Here is a 27,471-nt window from a genome sequence, read left to right on the forward strand (position 1 = left end):
ATACTCACGGAGCTACAGAAAAATATTCAACACCTCAGGGAGGAATTCAAGAGAGAGATTTTTGAAAAATACAGTATCTGAAATGAAACATAAAATGGAGGGATTTAAAGGCAGATTAGATGAAGTAGAGGAGATGGTTAAAGAAATAGAAATTAGAGAACAGGAATACAAAGAAGCTGAGGCACAGAGAAAAAAGGATCTCTAGGAATGAAAGAATATTAAGAGAACTGTGTAACCAACCCAAAAGAAATAATATTCTCATTATAGGAGTACCAGAAGAAGAAGTAGAGAGAAAAAGTGGTAGAAAGTGTCCTTGATGAAGTAACTGCTGAAAACTTCCCCAGTCTGAGGAAGGAGATAGTCCCCCAGGCCATGGAGCTACACAGATCTCCCAACACAAGGGACCCAAGGAAGATACCACCAACACATATAATAATTAAATTAGCAAATATGAACAAATAGCAAAGAGTATTAAAAGCAGTCAGAGAGAGAAAAAAAAACATACAAAGGAAAACCCATAAGGCTATCATCAGACTTCTCAACAGAAACCTTACAGGCCAGAAGGGAGTGGCATGATATATTTAATGCAACGAAGCAGAAGGGCCTTGAGCCAAGAATACTCTACCAGGCAACATTATCATTTAAATTTGAAGTAGAGATTAAACAATTTCCAGATAAGTAAAAGTTGAGAGAATTTACCTCCCACAAACCATCTCTACAGTGTATTTTGGAGGAAGAGCTGTAGATGGAAGTGTTCCTAAGGTTTAACAGCTGTCACCAGAGGTAAATAAAACCACAGTAAAGAAAGTACACCAATTGATTATTAAGCAAATGCAAAATTAAATCAACTATCACAAAACTCAGTCAAGGGATACACAAGAGTACATAATATGATACCTAATATGTTAAGAATGGAGGAGGATGAAAAAGGAGGAAAAGAAAAAAAAGGACCTTTAGATTGTGTATGTAATAGCATACTAAGCAAGTTAAGTTAGACTTAGTAAAGAAGCTACCCTTAAACATTTGGTAACCACAAATCTAAAGCCTGCAATAGCAATAAGTACATATCTATCAATAATCACCCTAAATGTAAATGATCTAAATGCACCAATCAAAAGACAGAGGTCACTGAATGGAAAAAAAACAAGACCTATCTATATGCTGCCTACAAGAGACTCACTTCACACCCAAAGACATACACATATTAAAAGGGAAGGGATGGAAAAAGATATTTCATGCAATAGGGGGAAAAAAGCAGGAGTTGCAGTACTTGTATCAGACAAAATAGACCTCAAAACAAAGAAAATAACAAGAGACAAAGATGGACATTACATAATGATAAAGAGGAGAGTCCAATAACAGAATAAAACCATTATAAATATCTATGCACCCAACATAGGAGCACCTACATATGTGAAACAAATACTAATGGAATTAAAACGGGAAATAGAATGCAACACATTCATTGTAGGACACTTCAACACACCACTCACTCCGAAGGACAGATCAACCAGAAAGAAAATAAGTAAGGAGACAGAGGCACTGAACAACACATTAGAACAGATGGACCTAACAGACATGTACAGAACACTCCACCCAAAAGCAGTAGGACACATTCTTCTCAAGTGCGCATGGAACATTTTCAAGAACAGATCATATACTAGGCCACAAATAGCCTCAGTAAGTTCAGAAGGATTGAAATTGTATGAACCAGTTTCTCAAATGACAAGTTACGAAACTAGAAACAAATTATGTAAACAAAACAAAAAAGCCCACATGAAGGCTTAACAACATGCTCCTAAATAATCAATAGATCAATGACCAAATAAAAACAGAGACTAAGCAATATATGGAGATAAATGAAAACAATAACTCAACACCACAAAAATCTGTGGGATGCAGCAAAGGCTGTGCTTAGAAGGAAAGTATATTGCAATACAGGCTTACCTCAGGAAAGAAGAACAATCCCATATGAACAGTCTAAACTCACAATTAATGAAACTAGATAAAGAAGAACCAATGAGGCCCAAAGTCAGTAGGAGGAGGGACATAACAAAGATTAGAGCAGAAAAAAATAAAATCAAGAAGAATAAAACAGCAGAATAAATCAATAAAAGCAGGAACTGGTTCTTTGAGAAAATTAACAAAATAGATAAAGCCCTAGCCAGACTTACCAAGAAAGAAAGCGAGTCTACACACAAAAACAGAAGCAGAAATGAGAAAGGAAAAATCACTACAGACACCACAGAAATACAAAAAATTATTACACAATACTATGAAAAATTATATGCTAACGAATTGGATAACCTAGAAGAAATGGATAACTTTCTAGAAAAATACAACCTTCCGAGAAGTAACAGAAAGACCCAGGAAGAAACGGAAAATGTGAACACAACAATTACCAGCAATGAAATTGAATTGGTAATCAAAAAACTACCCAAGAACACTATTCCTGGACCAGATGGATTCACCACTGAATTTTATCAAACATTTAGTGAAGACCTAATAACACATCCTCCTTAGTTTTCCAAAGAGTAGAAGAGGAGGGAATACTCCGAAACTCATTCTACAAGGCCAACATCACTCTAATACCAAAACCAGGCAAAAACACCACAAAAAAAGAAAATTACAGACCAATATCCCTGATGAACATAGATGCAAAATACTCAACAAAATATTAGAAAACCGAATTCAAAATTACATCAAAAAGATCATCCATCATGATCAAGTAGGATTCATCACAGGGATGCAAGGATGGTACAACATTTGAAGATCCATTAGCATCATCCACCACATCAACAAAAAGAAGGACAAAACCCACATAATCATCTCCATAGATGCCAAAAAAACATTTCACAAAATTCAACATCCATTCACGATAAAAACTCTCAACAAAATGGGTATAGAGGGCAAGTGCAAGTACCTCAACATAATAAAGACCATTTGTGACAAACTCACAGCCAACATTATGCTTAACAGCAAGAAGCTGAAAGCTTTTCCTTTAAGATAGGGAACAAGACAAGGATGCCTACTTTCCCCACTGGTATTCAACATAGTTCTGGAGGTCCTAGCCACGGCAATCAGACAAAACAAAGAAATACAAGGCATCCAGATTGGCAAGGAAGAAGTCAAACTGTCCCTGTTTGCAGATGACATGATATTGTACATAAAAAACCCTCAAGAATCCACTCCAAAACTACTAGATCTAATATCTGAATTCAGCAAAGTTGTGAGGTACAAAATTAATACACAGAAATCTGTTGCATTCCTATACACTAACGATGAACTAGCAGAAAGAGAAATCAGGAAAACAACTCCATTCACAATTGCATCAAAAGAATAAAATACCTAGGAATAAACCTAACCAAGGAAGTGAAAGACATATACCCTGAAAAGTACAAGACACTCTTAAGAGAAATTAAAGAACACAGCAATAAATGGAAATTCATCCCATGCTCTTGGCGAGGACGAATTAATAGTCAAAATGGCCATCCTGACTAACGCAATCTTCAGATTCGATGCAATTCCTATCAAAATACCTACAGCATTCTTCAGTGAACTAGAGCAAATAGTTCTAAAATTCATATGGAACCACAAAAGACCCCAAATAGCCAAAGCAATCTTGAGAAGGAAGAATAAAGATGGGGAAATTACACTCCCTGACTTCAAGCAGTACTACAAAGCCACAGTAATCAAGACAATTTGGTACTGGCACAAGAACAGACCCATCGACTAGTGGAAGAGAATAGAGAGCCCAGATATAAACCCAAGTGTATATGGTCAATTAATATATGATAAAGGAGCCATGGATATACAATGGGGAAATGACAGCCTCTTCAACAGTTGGTGTTGGCAAAACTGGACAGCTACATGTAAGAGAATGAAACTGGATTATTGTCTAACCCCATACACAAAAGTAAACTCAAAATGGATCAATGACTTGAATGTAAGTCACGAAACCATAAAACTCTTAGAAAAAAAACATAGGCAAAAATCCCTTGGACATAAACATGAGCAACTTCTTCATGAACATATCTCCCCAGGCAAGGGAAACAAAAGCAAAAATGAACAAGTCGAACTATATCAAATTAAAAAGCTTCTGTACAGCAAAGGAGACCATCAGTAGAACAAAAAGACATCCTATAGCATGGGAGAATATATTCATAAATGAAGTATCTAATAAGGGGTTGACATCCAAATTATATAAAAAGCTCACACACCTCAACAAACAAAAAGCAAATAAGCCAATTAAAAAAATGGGCAGAGAGGCTGAACAGGCACTTCTCCAAAGAAGAAATTCAGATGGCCAACAGGCACATGAAAAGATGCTCCACATCGCTAATCATCAGAGAAATGCAAATTAAAACCACAATGAGCTATCACCTCACACCAGTAAGGACTGCCACCATCCAAAAGACAAACAACAACAAATGTTGGCGAGGATGTAGAGAAAGGGGAACCCTCCGACACTGCTGGTGGGAATATAAACTAGTTCAACAGTTGTGGAAAGCAGTATGGAGGTTCCTCAAAGAAACTCAAATAAATGGGAACTCATTCCACGCTCATGGATAGGAAGAATTAATATTGTCAAAATGGACATCCTCCCTAAAACAATCTACAGATACAATGCAATTCCTATCAAAATACCAATGGCATTCTTCAATGAACTAGAACAGTTCTAAAATTAAAAGACCCTGAATAGCCAAAGCAATCCTGAGAAGGAAGAATAAAGCTGGCAGGATTATGCTCCCCAACTTCAAGCTCTACAACAAAGCCATAGTAATGAAGACAATTTAGTAATGGCACAAGAACAGACCCATAGGCCAATGGAACAGAAGAGAGAATCCAAATATTCACCTAAGCATATATGGTCAATTAATATATGCTAAAGGAGCCATGGATATACAATGGGGAAATGACAACCTCTTCAACAACTGGTGTTGGTAAAACTAGATAGCTACATGTAAGAGAATAAAACTGGATTATTGTCTAACCCCATACACAAAAGTAAACTCGAAATGGATCAAAGACCTGAATGTAAATCATGAAACCATAAAACTCTTAGAAGAAAACGTAGGCAAAATTCTCTTGAATATCAACATGAACAGTTTTTTCCTGAACACATCTCCTCGGGCAAGGGAAACAAAACCAAAAATGAACAAATGGGATTACAGCAAACAAAAAAGCTTCTGTACAGTAAAGGATACCATCAGTTGAACAAAAAGGCATCCTACAGTATGAGAGAATATATTTGTAAACAACATATCCAACAAGGGGTTAACATCCAAAATATATAAAGAACTCACATGCCTCAACACCCAAAAAGCAAATAACCTGATTAAAAAATGGGCAAAGGTCAAGCAGAGAAGGAGAAATACCAAATGATTTCACTCATCTGTGGAGTACAAGAACAAAGGAAAAACTGAAGGAACAAAACAGCAGCAGAATCACAGAACCCAAGAATGGACTAACAGGTACCAAAGGGAAAGGGACTGGGGAGGATGGGTGGGTAGGGCAGGATAAGGGGGGGGGGGAAGAAGGGGGTATTAAGATTAGCATGCATGAGGGGGGAGAAAGGGGAGGGCTGTACAACACAGAGAAGACAAGTAGTGATTCTACAACATTCTGCTATGCTGATAGACAGTGACTGTAAAGTGCTTTATAGGGGGGACCTGGTATAGGGGAGAGCCTAGTAAACATAATATTCGTCATGTAAGTGTAGATTAAAGATTTTTAAAAAAAGAAAGAAAGAAAAGGGGGATTACTCCTTGATAGGATAAAACTAATGGTAAATCAACAATTAATGCATGCTTTAAATATCCTTAATTTTGATCACTTAAAGGGTGTCAGATGATCGGCTATGGAGGTAGATTTTTCTAATAATACTCCTTTCACTTAAGAAAAAAAAAAGCAGTTCCTGTGTGGTGACCTCCAACGAGTTCTACACAATGGTATAAAGGGCATATCAAAGTGTAGGCAAAGGGTCTGTTTGTGTTTATACAGAGGATCAAAGCCTAATTTGGCTACCCAGAAAATGAACTAAGATATGATATGAAGAAGAACTTCCAACACCAGCACTCTCTGGAAGACCCATACCAGAAGATGATCATCAAAAAACCTCAACAAAGATCCAGGCACTGCTACAGCTGTAGCTGCATTCATCCCACTGGTTCCTGGACTTGCCATTGGAATGAAGAAGGAGATATCTAAGCTGGCCTGTGCATACAGTAAAACAACAAATTTGACTGGATCTATACTGTTGGAACTCAACCAAGAATTAGGAGAAGTGCAAGTTGTAGTGTTCCAAAATCTTACAACTACAGACTATCTACTGTTAAAAGAACATATGGGATGTGAACAGTTCCCAGGAATGGGTTGTTTTAATTTGTCTGATTTCTCTCAGACTGTTCAGGTACAGTTGGACAATATCCATTATATCATAGACAAATTTTCACAAATGCCTAGGGTGCCTAACGGGTTTTCTTGGCTTCACTAGAGATGGCTGGTAATTATAGATCTGCGTTGGTTATGTAACTGTATTCCTATTATGTTAATGTGTGTGCACAATTTAATTAGTAGTTTAAAACCTATACATGCTTAAGTTACTCTACAAGAAGATATGTCAAAGAAATAATCCATCTTCCCATGTTTTCTTCCGCCTGCTACTTCTATAGCTTTTCTTCTTCCTTCCTAATTACAACCCTTACATAGAATTCGTGCCTCATATCGAATTCACCAAGTATCATAATTCCTCCAAGTGGTAAAGATACCTCAAGACAAATGCTGGGCATAGAAGCCATAGGGCATAAATCTGCAAAGAAGTAAAAAGCTAACCTTTTCAAACAATATGGCTTCTCTCTCACTTACCAACTTTACATTTCCCTGTACGGCCCCGGAAGATGACTGGTTAGCCAGAGACGGGTAAGATTCCTCAAGGGAGGAACAACCTAAGACAGGCACAGTCACAGGCGGCCATCAGGTGAGAAAATGGGGATCAACAGAGGTGAGGCTTAGAACCTCACCTCCCCTGTTTTGAGAGAAATCTTCTGCATCCGTGTATGTTTTATTGCCCTTGTCTAGCTTGGATTAACACATAGTCTACAGGCACACACCTGATCATCTACATTTGTTCTTTTACAACACTAAACTATGTTTTCTACCTTTATCTTGCATCTACCTACCACTTCAGCATTTTATTAAAAATAATAATAATAAAGAGAGAAATGTGGTATCCACATATAAATCAAGTATAAAAATCAAACGAATATTCACATTTGACCTGATTGTTTATAGTTCATAATGCGTGATCAAAACCGAAAGTTTCTGTGATGACGGCCCTTGTACTGTTCACCATGTAACTTATCCACTATGTAAGAATTTGTTCTCCATGTAAGAACTTGCTCGTTATGCTTCAGAAGATTGGAGACTGACGAAAATTAGGCTTGGGGTGGATTAATGATTGTTCATTGAGCATTGACTCCCCTATACAGAGTTTTATTGTTGTTAACAACCATTTGATCAATAAATATGAGAGATGCCCTCTCACAAAAAAAAAAAAAAAAAAAAGTACAGACGTCCAATTGTAAAATAAATAAGTAACCGGGATGTAATGTATAGCATTAGGAATATAGTCAAAATATTGTAACAACTTGGTATGGTGATAGCTGGTACCTAGAATTATCATGTATATAAATGTTAAATCACTGTGTTGTACACCTGAAACTAATGTAATACTGTATGTCAACTACCCTTCAATAAAAAATAATTATCAAAAAAAAAAAAAAGAAAAAAAAAATGGGCAAAGGATATGAAGAGACATTTCTCCAAAGAAGAAATTCAGATGGCCAACAGGCACATGAAAAGATGCTCCACATCACTAATTATCAGGGAAATGCAAATTAAAACCACAATGAGATATCACCTCACACCAGTTAGGATGGCCAACATCGAAAAGACTAAGACCAACAAATGCTGACCAAGATGCAGAAAAAGGGGAACCCTCCTACACATCTGGTGAGAATGTAAATTAGTTCAACCACTGTGGAAAGCAATATGGAGGTTCTTCAAAAAATTAAAAATAGAAATACCATTTGACCCAGTATTCCACTTCTAGGAATTCACCCAAAGAAAACAAGTTCTCAGATTCAAAAAGACATATGCACCCCCTATGTTTATTGCAGCACTATTTACAATAACCAAGATATGGAAGCAACCTAAGTGCCCATCAGTAGATGAATGGATAAAGAAGCTGTGGTACATATACACAATGGAGTATTATTATTCAGCCATAAAAAGAAAACAAATCCTACCATTTGCAACAACATGGATGGAGCTAGAGGGTATTATGCTCAGTGAAATAAGCCACGCAGAGAAAGACAAGTACCAAAAGTAAAAAAACAGCAGACTCACAGACTCCAAGAAGAGACTAATGGTTACCAAAGTGGAGGGGTGGGGAGGTGGGTGGGGAGGGAGGGAGAAGGGGATTGAGGGTTATTATGATTGGCACACATGGTGTGGGGCGGGTCACAGGGAAGACAGGGTAGCACAGAGAAGGCAAGGAGTGACTCTGTGGCATCTTACTACACTGATGGACAGTGACTATAATGGGGTGTTGGGGGGACTTGATAATTTGTGAATGTAGTAACCACAGTGTTTTTCATATGAAACCTTCATACAAGTGTATATCAATGATACCTTGATTCAAAAAAAAAAAGGAAAGAAAGAAGCTTTCAAAGACTACTTGAGTCATACAAAAGGACCCCGGAGCCTAAAACAAGAGGCTCCCAATGGGGTAATTTGAGGAACAATCTGAATTACAACTACATTGGATTGAAGCACATATAGTATTAACCCTAATGTCTAAGCACAATGCATCCAACCTACTGTCAATAGACATTTGAATTATGTCCAGTTTTTAGGTATCATGAACAATGCTATGAATATACATCTATCCTGACATATACATGTACTAGTTTTTCTAGGATATATCCTGAGTAGTGGAATTTCAGAGTTTTAGACACATATATCTTCAACTTCACTGGGTAAAGCCAAACTGTTTTGTGTTTAATCTATGGTCTCTTAATAGTTCATAGTCTAATGGCACAGAACACATATATATTCTAAGTATACTGTCATCTCCCCTCTGTCACTCATTCATCTAAATACTGTAAGGGAACCCACTGCTAGGTTGTGATGGGTTGTTTTTAACAGTTCTGGAATTCTGAGGTGGGGGATGGGGCCTGAGGGATGAATGCCAAGAATATCAGTTTTGTTAGCTACTAAACATCTGAACATGCTGATTTTTCATGGTGCCAACATAAAAGCAAGACAACACTGCTTCCTGGATAAAAAGTAACTACAAAATGTCCTTGTCTTTGGATGGGCCCTTCAATAATTAAGTTTGTAGACTTCATAATGATTATAAAAGTATCTGATAGGACTAGGACTTCTTGGTTACCATTACAGCATACTGGGTTAAATTTAACTAACCTGTATAAGCTGAGATTCAGTTTTTTCTAGAGAAGACAGTATCAGTTTGTAGTAACAAATCTAAACAAATGTTTATCAACCACAGTTTAGGAACACTAATACACATCTACTGGAAAGAACAGATGAAACAAGCAATCCTAACGTGTATCTTTAAATATAATGATCCCCTCTTCCTTCATTCCTAAACCAACAAAATGAGATTGTATTTATAGCAAAATAATAAAGTAAATGTTCAGCTCAATTAAATGAGATTGGATTTATAGCAAAACAATAAAGTGGATATACAACTTAAATAAAATGAGAAGTATATTAAAAAAACAAGATGGTTCAACAAAACTGTAAGGGGGTGAGTAGGTGGGTGGATGAAAGAGGGACAGAGAGAAAGGAGCAGAGAGCAGACGTGGCAAAATATATTTAGTGAAACTAGGGTGCTCTTTAAACTATTCTAGCAACAATTTAAAGTTTCAAACTTCTCAAAAGTACAAAACTGAAGAGAAAAATATCTAGAAAAATACATGCCAAAATACTGGTACGCTATGGATTACAAAATTACAAGAGGTATTTTAAAACCACTGTTAATTTGGATCTTTGTAAAATAATCACTTATTATAATAAAAATTTTAAATAAAATTTTCTATTTCAAGCTAAAAAGAAAAGATTATTAGATGCCACTTGCATACACTTACACATCCACAGGAATCTGGTCCTCCATTGAACAGGGAACAAGCTATCCTCACAATTTCTGCCTCTATCTTCCGTAGCCCTGGGAAGATATCTGGATGTAGTGGATTACTCCATGCAAAATCTCCATAAGCCTGCAAAGAAATGCCATCGGATATGAAGTAAGATATTACACTGTGTAGAACAAAGAATCATGTACTGAACAAAAGTTTCTAGGTATTAGACACAAAACCAGAAACTAGAAAATTTTAGGAAATATTCCCCCAACCTAAAGATCAAAATATTCTGGAGACAGACAGGCAAATAATTTAATTTTTCAGTATAGGAAAAGAATTACAAATCTCATTAAAAGCAAACACTAAAACACCAAGCAGACCCTGTTTGAAATCTTAGCTCTGCCTATCACTTCTGGCTGTGTAACCTCAGATCAAATAACCTCTGTGAGGTTCAGTTTGCTCATACGCTAAGGGGATAATTATGGTACTTGCCAGATAGGGTTCTGGCAGTAACAAAATAACAACACACTCAAAGCTCTTAGTAGAGCTGGCACAAAACAGCTATGATATTGCCAAATGAATGTATATGATGGCAAGGGGCCTTGAAGAGGGAATAACAAACATCCTGAGTGGTCTGCAGGTGTCTGCTGAGTGGAACCTTGAGAGATGAATGGAATTCATCATTTAGAACCAATGGAATGAAGCAGGCAAAGGAAAACATGATACATGCAAGGTGTTCTCAGTAAACAGAAAAGGCAGGAGTTAGCATTTACATGGGTAAGTAACAGGAGTGGCTGAAAAAAATTAGAGAGCTGGCTCATAAAGGGCGTTGGATTTTCTGCTACATAAGCAGCTTGGGTTTTATCCTGTAGATAATGGGAAGACACTGAAAGATTTTTAAGCATAGATGTTAAGATCAGATCATTAGGTCAAGATACAGCTGAGCAAAACCTATAGTATTTAGTAAAGAATGAGCAGTTTAATAATTATAACAAACACAGAGACCTTAGAAGTTATCAGGCCAAGGCCAATTTTATATGGCAAAATGGGCTTTAAAAAATAAATCTGATTAGAAATGAAAGAAGCAAAAGGCAAAGGCAATTCTAAAGTCAACCAAAAATGAGAATTATTTCAATGATTGAGACTACTGCTCATTCTCAGGTCATATGATTTGATACTCAGAAAGTATAAAAGTCTGTGACCAAGTTCCCATCCTTGTCTCTTCTCATCAAACAATATGTCTTGTCATTAATAATCTCAAATGATACCTTCCTAGTGATCAGCCTCTACACAGGGCATCTATAAAGCCTGGAAGCGTAGGGAATACTTCACTTTTTTACAGATAGAAGATGTCTTTGAATATACTACACATATTCGCCTAGTTGAATAAAGAGACTTTCTGATCTTATTTAACATAGTTTTATTTTAACAATAAACTTCACTCAAGTAATTTTTTTAAATCACAAATTGAGCAGAAAAATGAGGTCAAACTGGCAGACTGCACACACTCCCTTTAAGTATTGGGCATTTACCTTCACAAGGAGTTTGGTGAGCTCTTCATCCCCACTGTACACTACTCCAGAGGCTTTTCCTTTTTGCCATAAGACATCTGCAGAGAAAGTTGGGTCAGTAAGCAGGAAGCTCTAGAAAGACAGTCAAATTCCATTAAATAGGTAGGAAGAAACCCCTCTGGGTACAAAAAGAAAAAAAATTTTTTGAATAGAAACCCAAAGGCATTCTTATATTAAATGAAGAAAATAAAGAGCTATTCACAGCAAATCAAAGATGAAAGACCATTAATTACTATCAATTAACAGTATAAAAAAGGTATTAACATATCTAGACACAGTAATACATGAGACCAATAATAATGTTGTCATCATCCCCAACTGCCTTCAAACCAATAGGAAAATCTTCCTTTAGCTATATTCATCTTCTGTTCTCTGTATGGCTTAGCTTGACCTTTTCCTGCACTGTCTTATTTCTTCTCTCCCTTCCTACTGAGTCAAAGGAAGCATGGGAACTGTTATGAGCAGAGTTGGCAGAAAAGATCAAGACAAAAGTGTAAAATTTCCACACAGCATCATTGGATTTGCAGCCAGGGAACTGAGCCCCTGACTAGACAAACCATGATGAGGTGTGAAACCTCAGCATCCTGGTCTCAGAGGCCCCTCCTTCAGATGGGCAAAGAAACTTACATAGAAATAGCCACCTGCTTCCAGCAGAATATGCTGCAGCTCTCTGGATCAGGAATACAGTCAACACTGGGATAATGCTCAGAGGAAGGTTCCCGACCAGAATATAAGGTCTGACTTTCCACATCCCATCTGAAGTGCTTCCCCAGTGACGTTCTACATCACAGCAACAAATGTGGCTGCTGCTACAGAGTATGGGCAATAGGAGCGACATAAAAATGGAAGGGGAGGTAATACGGCAGCAGCAAGCAGCAGACACACTCATGGAAATCTTTAACATACACATCTCACAGTACTAATCCCAACTTTATATCATCTGTAAATCTTGGGTTGTACCTAACTTTATACTATCCAGTGTCAAAAACTCAACACCAGTCAATTAGAAATTTTAAATGTATTTGTTGAAATGTAGTGTGGTATCATGGATTGGATACTAGAACAGAAAAAGGGGCATTAGTGGAAAAACTGGTGAAACAGAATTAAATAAGTGGTTTAGTTAATAGTATTGCAACAATGTTAATTTTTTAGTTATGACAAATGTATTATGGTTATTTCATATGTTAACACTGGAAAGTTGGATAAGGGGCATAAGAGAAATCTCTGCATTATCTTTGCAAATTTCCTGTAAATCTAAACTTATACCAAATGAAAAAGTCTATTTTTAAAAAGTATTTGTAATATGATCTTAATCTGTAACAAATACGTGTTTGTGTTAATAATAGTTAACATTTATTAGGCACTTACTATATACCATATATGATCTCATTTAATCTCTACACTCATCCTTCCAGATAAATACTATTATTATTATTATCCCCATTTTGTAAAGACAGAAACTGAGGCATACAAAGTTGAATAACTTATCCAAGGCCACACTTTAAGTGGCCAAACCAGGGTGTGAATCCAGGCTGATGCTATAGGCTGTACTCGTCCACCTGCTGTATTTACCCTTCTCATTTAGGTGCTCATGCATGTGTGTGTGTGCTCATTACACAAAAGTACTGTTAACATTTTGATATATACTTTTTCTGTGTTTATCTTTTGATGATGTAATTATAGTGACTTTTTATTTTCTTTCATCAAAACTTTAAGCAGTTTCCACAATTTCTATGAATCTAGATTTCATTTTTATTATATATGTTCTCTTTTCAAAAACAAATGTATCTGTTTTATTCAGGCTTACAAACCAAACAACCAATTTCTACTGTCTCTGAGATTTGTTTGCTTTATAGAAGGATGAATCCATAAATACAATTTTTTAAATATGAAATTTAGCCTTTGAAATAGGGAGTGGCCCTCCTGAACTTGTAAGTGCCAAAGATGAACTATTCTTAACCTATGCCAGCCATGCTGCAGAAGTAGACAACATGTTTTTGCCAAAAATCATACCCATAGAGCTGTATTCCTTGAGCTTCTCCAGAACTTCAGATGAGCTCAGACCTTGAGAGGGCAAGGCTTTCACATACTCTTTGTCCACTTTCAGGAATGACATGTTCTTGCAAATATCCTCCTTGGTCTTGTTCACCGTATCTTGGATCTTCAAAGGAAAGAAAATAAAGTTAATGAGAAATAGAAGAATATAGTCCAGGGAATAAAGAACCAGCTATGGTATCGAGTGAACTGCTCCAGGCTGGGCACTGCACAAGGGCTGCACAGCACAGATGATATTTTCTTCTTAAAGAGAGATGGTGACATTTTGACTGTGCAGCTATTTTCTGGCATGTGCAATCGTCTCTTGGAAGTCTGAAAAGTCAACCATGACCTTCCCTCTGAAGGTCAAAATACACTCCTTTTCCCCACACCGATTTATCTGCCATGTTGACATCAGGCATTTGTTAGCGTCAGCACCTAAGAGCAGTACTTGGACCTTGTTCCTGCTCTGGCAACACCCAGAGATTGGGTGCTAAAGAAACAAAGGTACATGAACAGTAGCCAGGAAATGGGTGAAGTCGCAGTAAAAGGGATTCTGGTGCTTGTGCAAGAGAATGAGCTCCTTCAACAGACATGCACAGAGCACACCAGGGATCTGGAGGCTCTACACAACTCCTCACATGCAGGCACAAGACATCCTGGCAAGTGCCAGGAACATTGCATTCTATCTCCTCAGGAGGGGGACAGCTTGTATTATTTGACTGTTAAGTGCTAAGAAGAGCTTAGGTCCTTCCTGCTACATAATTTATCAACTACACTCATTTCTTTTCCATCCCCATACCAACAACTTCTGAGATATTTTCTTTCATTCACTCACTTACTCAGTAAATATTATTGAACTACTACTGTGGGCCAGGGATACATAGTGAACAAAATAAACTGAGGCAATACACAGTGAAAAAAACTCCGGTTCTCATAAAGCTTATTTTTAGCAGCAGAGACATAAATTACATGTCAGGTAATGAAAAGTACTGGGGGGGGGGGGGGAACAAGCAAACAGAGCAGAGGAAGGAAGAATGGCAAGGGCTGCTATTGTGGTAAGAGACTCTTGGGTAGCAGGTTTGAGGAAGAATGGCTACATGTCACTGTGTGTGTTACAGTGATGCTTTCAGCGAAGTTTCTGTTAAAAATGTGATGCCCAAGATTTCACTTCAAACATTTAGATCTTCTCATCTCTAGCTGTAGATTATTAGAATACAGATATTCTTAGCTGTGGCCCTCAATGAAAGCACAGGGAAAGCCACTCCTTTAAAACATGTCTACAACAGCCTCATGGACAGGCAATGGCAGGTAACAGAGTGCACACTCTTGAGCAGTGCCGGGGCATGTGATGGACCCGAAGATTTTTTTAAATCTAAGTAAAGAATTATGCTGCGCTCCATGGCAACTGTGTAACAGGAACTGAAAACTAAGCTTCCGTGCATAGACCATGCTGTTGTAATAAAATAAAACAGACAAAAAATGGTAATGAGAGGTACAGTAGAGCACTACAAGTACTGCCCCACCCCCAATTCTTGCCTCAGGCTACCACATTTTAATTTCTTCACAGCATTTATTTCAAAATGAAATTCTTATGTATTTATTTATTTTCCATCTTTCCTACTAAAATAAAAGTTCCACAAAGGGCTTAGTCTTGTTCACCACTGTATCTCCGGCACCCAGACTAGTACCCTGACAGTGAGAAGGTGCCCAATAAACATGTGTTGAAGAAGTGAATATAAATGAATGAATGAGAGAGGGATATACACACACTCATTCAAAACAATTAACTTTTGTCTCTGAGCCTCAAAATCTTCTAAAAAATGAAAGTTGTTTATAGAATTTCTAAGTAACTTCCAATTCTGTTATTTTATGAATTTAAGAATGGATTCTGGAACCCTAGCATTTATTTGTCTCCAAATTTGCAACTGAAGGAGGAAAGTGTGTATATGGGCAGGAAAACTACAGGGAATGATAAGAGGAAATGCTATTAGCCTTTATGATCCAGTCCATCCTTCATATCTTCCCTCTCCCCTACCCCTTACTCTGTAAGTACTAAAGGTGATTTAATTTTAGGTCTTAATATGACTTGTGGTCCAATAAAAGCCTATCTACTCCACCCCCCTTTCTCCACCCCAGTTATTACTTCCATTTCCCCTCAGGAAATGAACCTGAAAGCACATAGTTCTGGGCAAGTTAGCACAGTGCGCTGAATGGATTTTTTGTCAATGATGAAAGATAATGACATCTTTTCTGGTTTGGCCAGGGAAAGGCAAAGGGAATTGGAAGCCAAGAGTAAAAGAAAGCTTGAAGGAAAGTTAAGGGGCAGGGCAGGGTACTGAAGGAGATGAGGACTCATTTGCCTGCCTTAGAGCTTGCAGTAGGCCTGCCCTGCTTATCTTCATCCATGATAAAGAACCCAGGGCAAAGGTACAGAGGTGACTGTCTTATCTCCTCAGTGTGGGTGAGGGTACAGAGGATACAGTGAAGGGAACATACTATACCACAGATAGGTACAAAAAGTAGCTCAGTCTCTTTAAGTTTCTAAACATGGGATGAGCAAACTACAGCCCAAACCCGGTCTGTCTGTTTTTATAAAGAAAAGTTTCACTGGAACAGACCCAGGCTCTTTCCTTTACCCATCGCTGCTCTCCTGTCTACAAGGGCAGAGTGTTGAGGAGTTAACAGACACAGTACGACCTGCAAAGCCTAAAATGTTTCATATCTAGCCCTTTATAGAGGAGTTTGCCAATCCTGATCTAAACCATGTATACATCCACCCCTGATAAATGCTCCAAAGCATCATGCCATTCTTGCCAGTTTTCTAATTTCAATTTTTCCTTAACTGACATCTTTCTCCTTCAGTCAAATATGTCAGAGGAAGGGGGTAAGTCAGGGTCTCAAACTTGGCACTTCTGGTATTTTGAGCCAGGTAATTCTCCGTTGTGGGGGCTGTTGTGTGTGCTGTAGGATATCGAGCAGCATCCCTGGTCCCTACCCAGTAATGCCAGGAGCTCTCCTCCAGTTATGACAAGTGTCTCCAAACAGTGTGAAATGTTCCTTGGAGGTGGGGGTCAAAAATCACCCCTCTCCCTTGAGATTATGTACTAGGTTCAATAAACACAGAGAGGCATGATCATGAGAGAGAGGTGTTAAGGGAGGACGATCTCCACAGATTCCACTTACCTTGCGACCAATAAGAGGCATCTTCCTGATGAGCTTAAAACATCTCTTTTTAAACCTTGACCATAAACCTAAAAGAAATAAGTCATTCTATTATCCAAATAAATTTCCATGGGCACAACCTGCTAGTCATAATGTATGAACTATTTAATATATCCTCTGCTATCTCACTTGTCTTCAGATCACAAAGGTAGAATTTGTTTCCTTCTTAACACCCACAGACAGAGTTAAAAAGTTTCTCTCTCCTCTATCCCCCAAACCTTCCTCTACCCCCAAGTAAATATTCCAATTAGTTTCTAGAATACCCTTTTGGAATTTTTTTATGCATATACAAGCAATAATAAAAACATTTTCTTATTTGTCCCCCCTTTTACACAAAAGGTAGCACACTCTAGCACTATACTAGGCCTTTTTTTTTAGTTAGGAATATTCTCTTAAAGATTGGTGATTCCTCATTCCTTTTCATAACTGCAGAGTATTCCATTCATTACATGGATGTACCATGACTTATTTAACCTGCCTGTTTCTGATGGACCCTTGGGTTGTTCCTGATATTTGCTATGCAAACCATGCTAAAATAAATACCTTGTAACATGTACTGCATACTTGAGAATATACCTAGGAAAAGTTCCCACAAACAGAAGTGCTGGGTCAAATGACACACATATCCAGAGTTCTTTACCTTCCCAAGGTTTCCAATGCCCAACATTTCTCTTTCCTCCCCCAAAACAAATGACCAACCCATGCTGCTTTTCAGGATCTATGCTCCTGTCTCTCATGCAACACATATCCTAGCAACATTTTCTGGACCTAAAAAGCCTTCAATATTGTAGGAAATTCTGATCCTGTCAACTGCAATAATTATAAATTAATGGCATCTAAATATATCATTATACCTTTTAATGAATTCACATTCAATATATCCCAACTGACTCTGACAAGATTTTGAGGCTGGCACAGAAGGCACTACATTCTATCCAAAGGCAACTAAGGATCAAAGCATTAATAATTTGCTCAAGGCTAATGACAGAGCAGTGATTTTATAGAAATCCTTAATTTTTCTAGTCCTAGTCTCCCAGGACTGTTTCAAATGCACAATAGGAATTTTCAGTTATCTCAAATGCGTCTATAAGTAATACAGACCTAGCTTTTATGTGAGGCAGAAACTATGAACATTTACTGCATTCCCAGATCGGAGCATTCCAGTTTCCCTGGCCAGAGGAGAGTTCTCCCTCAACAACCACAGAATGTGTCTGTACCTTCTTTTGGTATTTATTATCTGCCACCTTGCTAGTTGTTTTTGCTTAGGTTGCATCTCGGCTTTCTACCTACCCTATAGTGCCTAGCACTGTAATCAACACTCTGCAATGGTCTGGGACCAAACCAGGTTACTAAGACACACACTGAGGAACTAAAACCAGGTTACTAAGAAGACAAAGGGATTGAAACCATTTGTTTGAAGTTACTTTTTGTTTAAATTTTGGGGTATTTCCTTTCAGTCCTAGGCTCTACATATTATAACATGTAGCTGAGAACTTACTGTATATCCAATATTGTACCCCCTTTTCACTTATTTTCTACATTATTAAAAATTCTTCCTAAATACTTTTTCAAATACTACCATAATAGTCCATCAAATAAGTGCAACTTAGTTTTGGATATTTAAGCTGCTTGTTATTTGATTATTTCTAACAATGTTAAAGTTGTAAAGATTCAGAACCACTTCCTTAATAGATGGAGTAATCAACTAATGAGGCAGAAAGAAGTCTAAAAATCAGCAAATTGAATCAAGTGTCCAAAAGTACAGTAATGTGACTAGATGGAAGAGGAAAAAAAGGCTAATTCTGTGAAAATTGTGAGATAAAATAGTACAGGGTAAAAAGAACAAATACAGGATAGATATTGAGAAAATAAAAATGAAAAGATCATGTGGTCATGACCTAAAAAGATTCTCTCAAGTAAAAGCCCCAAGAGGTATAGAAAAAAAGTAATTCAGTGTTTTAAGGTAATAAAACAGAAAATGCCAGTGTAAGAAGAATGCACAGCTCTTTACAAAATGCCGGTGTAAGAACAATGCACAGCTCTTCACAAATTCCTTTCACACAAATAATGCCTCTTGATCCTCCTACTACCCTATGACTAAGTGAGGTGGGTATTATTACGTCCATTACATTGTTAGAAAACAAGCTAAAGAGTGTAAGGGTGTTGCCCAAGGCGCTGAGGCTAGAAACTGGGAGAGTTTATCCTCTCCTCCCATAACACAATTCTGATTTCTGTTGATGAACTATGGACAACACTACAGCTAAAGTCAACATCAAGCAGTAGCGGTACAAGCTGGTCCTTACAGGGCAAAGCAGAGTTAAGGAAGTGAGAACACCTCAGAGCGCTGCTTACCCCTGCCCACCCTCCTGTCACTTTCAGTTCCTCCCCTTCCCCTTCCCACATTCACCGTGTGTTCCATAATTACCCTCTCCCTCTCAGAAGAGTGTTCAGAGTTTGGAGATCAGCAAAAAAATGTATCACTAGTCTAAAATGTGGCAATATACTAAAAATAACCAAATTGTTCAGTGATACATAGAATACTTCTACATAAGCAAGGAGCTGAAAAATGGTAATTTTATCAAAATTATCTCCAATCTCTGGAGGGAAGACATTTTTATCTGCCTGAAAGTCAAACTAGAAGTTACAAAACAAAAAGTGCATTGTGCATACATACGTGTTAAGCTATATGAAACTGTCTATCTTGAACAATTTTTGACCTACAGAGACTATTTTTGTATGGCTCAACCTGATTCACATATAGAAAGAGCTAACAATATGTAAATAGTGGTTATCTCTAGATAGCAAGATTTTATTTTGTTCTTATGGTTTACCTATATTGTCTAATTTTCTACAATGAACAAGTACTACTTTTGTGGTAAAAAAGAATTTATTAAAAATTAACTGAAATGGCTTGCAGTTTAGCTCACAAATATTTAGGTGGCCACAATCCATTAACATAGTACTACTATCTCATGGGATGCTCAGAGGCCAGGGTACTCTTTTTTGAACACTAAAGGCAGGAAAGTAAGTACGAGGATCTCAGAGACTGCTTCTGCTACCAACTATGAAAAATGCACAGGGGCACTGGGAACGGCAGGACAGAAAATAGAAGTAAATACCTAAAACTAATACCAATCACAGTGAAAGAATTCTAAATCTCAAGATCTCTGACCTTAATCTGATTTTACAAATGCACCATCTTAAAAGGGAAAGTACATAAAAAGAGTGGCTGGCAGGACCTGGGGGGAGGGGCTAATGGGGAGTTATTGTTTAATGGGTACAGAGTTTCAATTTAGGATGATAACAAAGTTCTAGAGATAGATAGTAGTGATGGTTGCACAACAATGTGAATGTACATTTTATGACAATAAAAAAAGAAATAAAATACATTTATTGCTATTCCTCAGAGTCCTCTGGAATAGGTCACTTCACTTGGAGGGACAGGATGGTGGGCACCACTGAATCAAATGCTTCCTGGGAAAGGAATAAGCCTGAGCAGAAAGACAAGAGATTGCATCCATTTCCAAACCACAGACCAGATACAGCAGAAGGGTTAGTTGGTCTAATTTGTCATAGTTTATGAGAAAAATCTTGCAAGGACTAGGAGCAGAAACTGAGGACTGGGTTTTTAAAGCTGGAGTGAACTAAAATTTAGACAGGGCCATCATACCTCATTTCCACTTCAATTAAATGAGATGTTTACTATGCCATAACTTTGCAATATTATTAGAACAGCTCAATGGCTACCTGGATAGTAAAGAGATTAAACAGAAATCTGGCTTCTAAATTGACTTTTCTGAGGCAAGAGGAAGAAAAGCAGAAAAAGTACAGCTTAAAAACTCCTTCAAATAATGTTTTTAGGGAAGCAAACAGGAATTTAAACAAATGGGAAATGGCAAGCAATTCTTTCAATGTTACTGGTTTCTTATCCCAAGGAAGCTAATTCAGATTCCCTGCTAAGGGTGGGGAAGGGGTGCAGGGGAGCATTACAGAACACCCACCACCACTCCTATCATTTACTTACCAAGCACAGCCTGTGGGGAAAAATAATTCAGAAGGAGGTAACATGGTTGGTCAGGTTCTAGTTGGGGAGGGCAGATGGGTAGGACCTTAGGAAGGATGGAGAATTTACAAGCTGATCACTAACAGACCTCCCATCTTCTGCACTCCCTCCAAGTGGCCTCATCTTCCCCATGTCAATATGGCTCCCTGAGTCCCTGCCCAGGAAGCTCAAAGTGTACTGTCCCCTGATACTAGAAGTTCAGCTCCAAGAGGACAGGGACTCTTCTGTATTACTTACAGAACTATACCAAGAGCCCAGCGCAATGCCTGGTACACAGCAGACATGCAAATGGTTGCTGCATGAGTGCTGTTGCAATTACACATCAGCTTTATTAAAAGGATGGCCTAATGAGAGCTATGAATTCCTGCTTGGGGAATGTCAGGTGACAAAATTATGTTCTAGGCAAGAAATTGAAACTGAAGAAGGTTTAAGCCATGCTCTGAGATATCCGCGGATCCTTTCAATGACCAATTTCTCTGGAGTTTTTACATAAGCTGCATATCCAGAAAAATCAACAAAAGCAGAAATAGTTACGTAAGAGTCCTATTATAACTTTACCAGTCAGAAGATAATGTCCCTGCTTTCCATTTAAACAGATTTAAAAAATCATCCCAATCAAACCAAATGGCAAAAAATAATTATAATCCATCAGCCATGAGTCCCAAAGCTAAAGAAACTATACCTTTGTAGAGGGGACAGTATACTTACTCTCTGACTGGAAGACAAACTCATATACCCAGAGTATCAACAGGGTCCACACAACACTCCATGCGATTAGCTGCCAGGGCTCATACTTCGTGCAATGTCCATTTACATAATTCTTGGCCTTTGTGGAATATACTTCCAAAATCTCCAAGTAGGGCTCAAAGGCCTTCTAGAAATATAAGAGAAAAAAGAAATACTACATTCAGAGAAAGAAAGGAAGTCTGTTCTTAATTTGATCATCAACTCTTATTTTTCAAGGGCAAAGCCCTTCATGATCTGGCCCTACTCCGGCAATAATCTTATCATCCCCTGAAGTCCTCAAAGCGTTTGTTCCAGTCACTCCAGTGTACACAGCCCCTTATGAATTATGTGGACTTCGACACCACTTTTGATCTTCTGCCTATTCTGTAAAATAAGAGGTGAATAAGCTAGATCATCATTTCAGCTCTAAAGGTTCTATATGACTACAGTACTCATTGTCCCACTCTTTCAACTCAAATTAATCCTCTCAATATGAATTTCTCTCCTTCTCTACTTTATTTGAATCATTCCCATACTCTAACCCAGGGGCCAGAGACAATTTCTGTTAAAGGCCAGAGAGTAAATATTTCAGACATTACAAGCAAAATGGTCTATATTATAACTATTCAACTCTGCTGTTGTAGCACAAGCACAGTCATAGGTTGTGGGTAAACAAATGAGTGTAGCTGTGTGACAACAAAACTTAATTATAGATGCTAAAATCTGAATTTCATATAATTTCACATCTCATAAAATATCTTCTTATAAAAATAATTTTTAAAGTGTAAAATATCATTCTTAGCTGAGGGTTGTACATAACCAGGCAGCAGACCAGATTTGGGCCATAGGCCGTATTCTCTGCTCTAAAGCCCTATACGACTAAAAAACTCTGAGAGCCAGGGACCATATCATACCGTTATATGTATCCCTCATAATACCTGGCACAAACAAGAAAAAATACTCTCAGCTGAAAATTAATCAGAATATCCCACTCATGACAATTCATCTCTCCCATTAAATTGTCTTCAAGTATTCATTTATGCCTCTACACAGAGCTTATCACCATGTGACCTGCAGTCTGTACTCATCTGTTTCTTATCTTCCTGACTACATGTAGGACCTTGAAGACAGACTATTTGCAAGCCCCCATAGTGCCTCAAATACAGCAAGTTCATCTGAGAGTTTGTTAATCATTTACTTATCCAGCATTTATTAAGCATTTCCAGTGTTCACAGCTTAAAGCTGGGGGAAGTATTAAGGTAATGTCATTTACTGAGCTTACACTCTAATGGGACAATTTATGTGTGTTTGCATACACATGCAGACATACACAGGCACACACATATGTAAACGAGTAATTAAAACTCTTCAGGATAAACACTATAAAAAGGACTAAGTGAAGTGTGCAGAGAGGTTGCTAAGGAAGGCCTACCTAACTCCTACCAGAGGGGAGTTGGGGAAGACAGGGTTAAAAGGAAAAGAATGATCAAAGAAAATTCTCTCCACAGAAAAGTTAAAAGGAAAAAAAAAAGCCATACCAGGAAGAGAGAATAGTAACTGCAAACGCATAAATAAAGCCTGGGAATGGCAAAAAGGTCTGTGTAGTAATAGCGCAGGCTAGGTGAGGGCAGGGCCATATCTTTCTTACCCAGTGCTAAATCCCCAACATACAGCAGACTGCCTAGCACACTATTTGCAGTGAATACAAACTTACTGGCTGACAGTGACTAAGTAAATTAGTGAACACATCCATCAGAGAACTGAGGCTAGGAGAAGCACACACACTAGGTCCAGATTAAAAACGATCTTAAAAAAAAAAAAGCACAGTGGAAGTGTAAACTGATAGGTGCTTTTTGTAAAGTGATCTGTCAGTATCTATTAACATTTTAAATGTATATCCATTGTTGGCCCAGAAATCGCACTTTTTGCTATCTACATACTTCCATATGTGCACAGTGAGGCATGTTCAAGGACGTTCATTTCGGTATTTTTTGTAGCAGCAAAATACAAATAACATAAATGTCCATTCAGAGAGGAATGGTGAAATAAATGATAATACACACATTTTACATATGCACATTAAAACAAGGATAGATCTAAATGATCTACATGAAAATCTTTCCAGAACATAATGTTAACTAACAAAAAACAAAAGGCAAAATGCAGAACAATAACAATTAAACAAAAGGAATGGATTGTTAATCAGAAAAGTAAAAAATGTTTAAGCTAACTTGGGAGATGAATAAAAGGAAGACGGAGATTAGAGACAAAAATTTTAGTTAAGAGGATTACAAAAATTGTCCAGGGAAAAAATACACTGACTGGGTTTGACCCTAAATAGCCTGATGTTAGGATGGAAAAGAGTATGGCTGAAGAACATTTTTGGAGGTAAAACAAAGAGGGTTTGACAACTCATTCAATATATGGAGTGGGAAGAGTGCAGATAATTCCAAATCTTTAAGTTCCCATTTGAGAGCCCAGCTAAGCAGTGTCAGCGTTAACCATGGTAGACTAGAAGAAGGGAAGCTGAGGGAAGTCAAAGAGATTTTGAGAAAAAGATGATACAGGTTTGAGTTTTGTTCCCGTTGGATATCTACATGCAAAGTTCTAGTAGGAACATGCATGCTGAGGAGGACAGGTACTCAACAAATGTTTGTTGAAAACACACCCTTAACAATCAGGCTGCAGCATAAGGTAATTAACATTAGGCAAGTATTGGGTACCCTAGAGGGCTGTCCATGGAAACACTGCTTATCCACAACCCCTCATAGTTTCTGGTGGCCATTCCCCAGAGCCCACTGTTGCTATCAACAACCTCAATCCTGCATAGCAACTGGCAGTGGCAGTGCCTGTGAAGACCTGGGAAAAACCAGGAGTCTATCATCATCAAAAGTATGTCTTGATTTCCATCACTATAAACAATCTAGTGTTAAAGCTGTGATCAAACAGTGTGTATTAACAGGATGATAGAAGAACAATCATTCAGATCAGCTTTTCCTTTGGTGATACAAATTTACACAAAAAATAGAGAATACCTATGAGTGTAGATACTATAAACTCTTCATAGCACTGAACAACAAAAAAATGTAATTAGTGTGAAGGAGAGAGCAAAGAATCAGCAAATGCAAACTACTTCAAGTTTTTAAAAGCCTATTAAGATACAAAGGCATTCCTTGCTAAAATTTATAAAATTATACTCGGCAAGAATATATATTCTTGCTAATTGCTATGAGAAGATAATGGGCGTCCTTGAATTCTAAGTCCTTGAATGTATCTCCTTAAGAGGAGACATTTCTGTATTCTCATACGGCAAAGACAGAGTGATAGTGTACTTGGATGGGTCCTAGCAAGCTTTTTGAGTAGGCAACTAATTGGTCACAGAAACTATCTCCTGGCCTCATTCCAAGGTCCTTCTAGGTTACTACAAACAACCTAGGCTCAGTCCCCAATGAAGAAGCACCTCACAATGCTGTCAGCTCACTGTATTATCGGGCTCAGTGGGGGAGTACATGCTACCTCCTTGGAAAAAAGGATGAGGCAGCTCCTTGGGGCCTTGCAACCAGCACAAACCCCAGGCTTGGTCCTGATGCAATACTCCAGGCCCTTGGGAAGCATACAATCTAAGTGCTAAAGAGAACTTTAGACATCAAGCCCACATTTCCACTTTAAAAACACAGGCCCCAAAGTGAAATCATGTGCCTAAGCTCATCTAAAGAGGTTTGTGCCAGAGCAGAGACTAGGAACCCAAGACTCCAGAATCAGTTCTCAGTAGTATTTAAATTCTTCATTCTAAGTGTTCATGGGCTGAGGATCACTGAACACATTACAATCCAGTGCCATCCTAGAGTTTTCTTTCATAATTTATATTCTTGGCAAAATATATCTTGGTTATACGGTACAGTTCATGACAAACTAAAATCGTATAGTAGGTCATGACCACAGACAAACACATCTAGATAAAGATTGCACAAGAACTTAATATAATTATAATTACTATTTCCCACCATGTCTTTTTGCTTACATAAATACTTATCTATATACACCTGTATGTATATTTATAATATTTAGGCTTATGTTTATTTCAACTTGATCTACATATAGTATCTTTGGAAAAAGAAGAACTATGAATGATCACTATGAAGGCCACTAGCTTACTGTATAACTCCAGGCAAATTATTTCACCAATGTGTGCCTCTATTTCTTTATCTAAAAGAAGGGACATAAAATAACAGTCACAAAATAAATAAATTGTATCTGAGTATATGCCTGTCTGTGGGTGAGTGTGAATGTTTATCTCCAACCCTTATTCAACAGAACAGTACTTTTGGTAAAATTTCCACAAATAAAGCATTCCTTCCATCACAGTTTGACCAAATTGGAAATGTATTCCTCTAGAAAAAAAACAAAATGAAACAATACTTTGCCCAAAGAATGCATATAAAATGATAGTAAAGAATACCATAAATCTTTTAAAAGTGAAGGAAAAAAAACCTTAGTAGTATTAAGATTCAAAATATTAACTACTGTAAGAAGCTATTGTCAAGTAACAATAAGTAAACTTAACCAGCCTTTCTCTTCTTACTCATTGCATTTCCTATCTAATAATTTAGGTTTTAGTTGATGCTGAAAAGACATCAAAATAAAAATAATTTTAATCATTCTTAGACATAAGGCAGCCTTTAGAATTCATGGGAGTTTAGTAGCTACTATTCCTGATCATATTGAATGTTCTCAGCCCCAAATCGCTTTAGGAAGCAAGACCCCTTTGTGAATGTAACATGATGGTGGAGGTCTACAAATCCTGTAAATTTGGGGCACATTACTTTTCAGACCGATTAGTTTCAAACTTTTCCAATACAGTCCCACAAAAATGTACTTCACAATACAATCTAGTACACACACTAATAGGAAGATGTAAAACCACAACAAAGGTTTCCAAAGTAATCCAAGGTAAAACCTAACACCGTATTACTTGTGATGCACTTTTCTTTCTTTCCTATGCCTGACCCAGTAAACAGATGCTGCACCCCCTCTAAATGCATCATAACCTTCAGGCTGAAAACCAGCCCCTGAGAGTGATTTTTTCCTTGTTTCCTTAAATTTAGCATGCGGTTGTGTAATGCAGTAACAAGTGTTAACACTGGGGCTATTTTCCTCTTGGCACAATCTAGGTACTTTTCACACTTAGAATTTATTCTCTTAACACTTCTGTGAGGCTAGGATTATGATGTGATGAAGTAACTAAGTCCAGGATATTCAGAATTCTTCAGTCCCAAGTTACTTTCCATTGCCCACAGCTATCCCCAGTGCCATTAAACTCTCAGTCCCTAAATCATTCCAAGAGAACAAGATTCTGAAAGCAAACTTCTCATAGTGGAAATATCCACACACGCACTCCCTCCAAAAACACTTCTTTCAGAATTACTACTGCTTGAGCAGCTACCAACTAGGTGGTGATACTTCTTCCCAACTAAGTTTCATAATTTCCCATTGATACAGAAAAAATATTCTAAAAATCAGTAATATTAAAAAAGAAAAGACATCTGTCAGACATTTTCAGACTCACCATGGATGGTGGGAGATAACAATCTTTCCTCCATTATTTAACAGGGGCTAACCATCTGTATTTGTTTTATTCCAGAGCAAAGGCATCTCCACTCAGGCAGCCCCTGCAACTGTCTACCAC

At 37.7% G+C, this 27,471-nt stretch overlaps 1 protein-coding gene across 2 annotated transcripts in view; it reads right to left on the reverse strand.

The window, feature by feature from the left end:
• SGPL1 (sphingosine-1-phosphate lyase 1) overlaps nucleotides 1-27,471 on the reverse strand; it is a 68,903-nt gene that overhangs the window by 18,066 nt on the left and 23,366 nt on the right. For both annotated transcript variants that reach the window (XM_073240896.1, XM_036998826.2), the window contains exons 3-7: nucleotides 21,768-21,933; nucleotides 16,958-17,025; nucleotides 13,751-13,898; nucleotides 11,699-11,775; nucleotides 10,176-10,304 (exon numbers count right to left, since the gene is read on the reverse strand). In XM_073240896.1, coding sequence (XP_073096997.1) covers nucleotides 10,176-10,304; nucleotides 11,699-11,775; nucleotides 13,751-13,898; nucleotides 16,958-17,025; nucleotides 21,768-21,933 — 588 coding nt within the window. The remainder of the gene's footprint in view (nucleotides 1-10,175; nucleotides 10,305-11,698; nucleotides 11,776-13,750; nucleotides 13,899-16,957; nucleotides 17,026-21,767; nucleotides 21,934-27,471) is intronic.

The sequence above is a fragment of the Manis javanica genome, chromosome 7 (genome assembly GCF_040802235.1).
Source record: "Manis javanica isolate MJ-LG chromosome 7, MJ_LKY, whole genome shotgun sequence".
NCBI classification, from domain to species: Eukaryota; Metazoa; Chordata; class Mammalia; order Pholidota; family Manidae; genus Manis; species Manis javanica.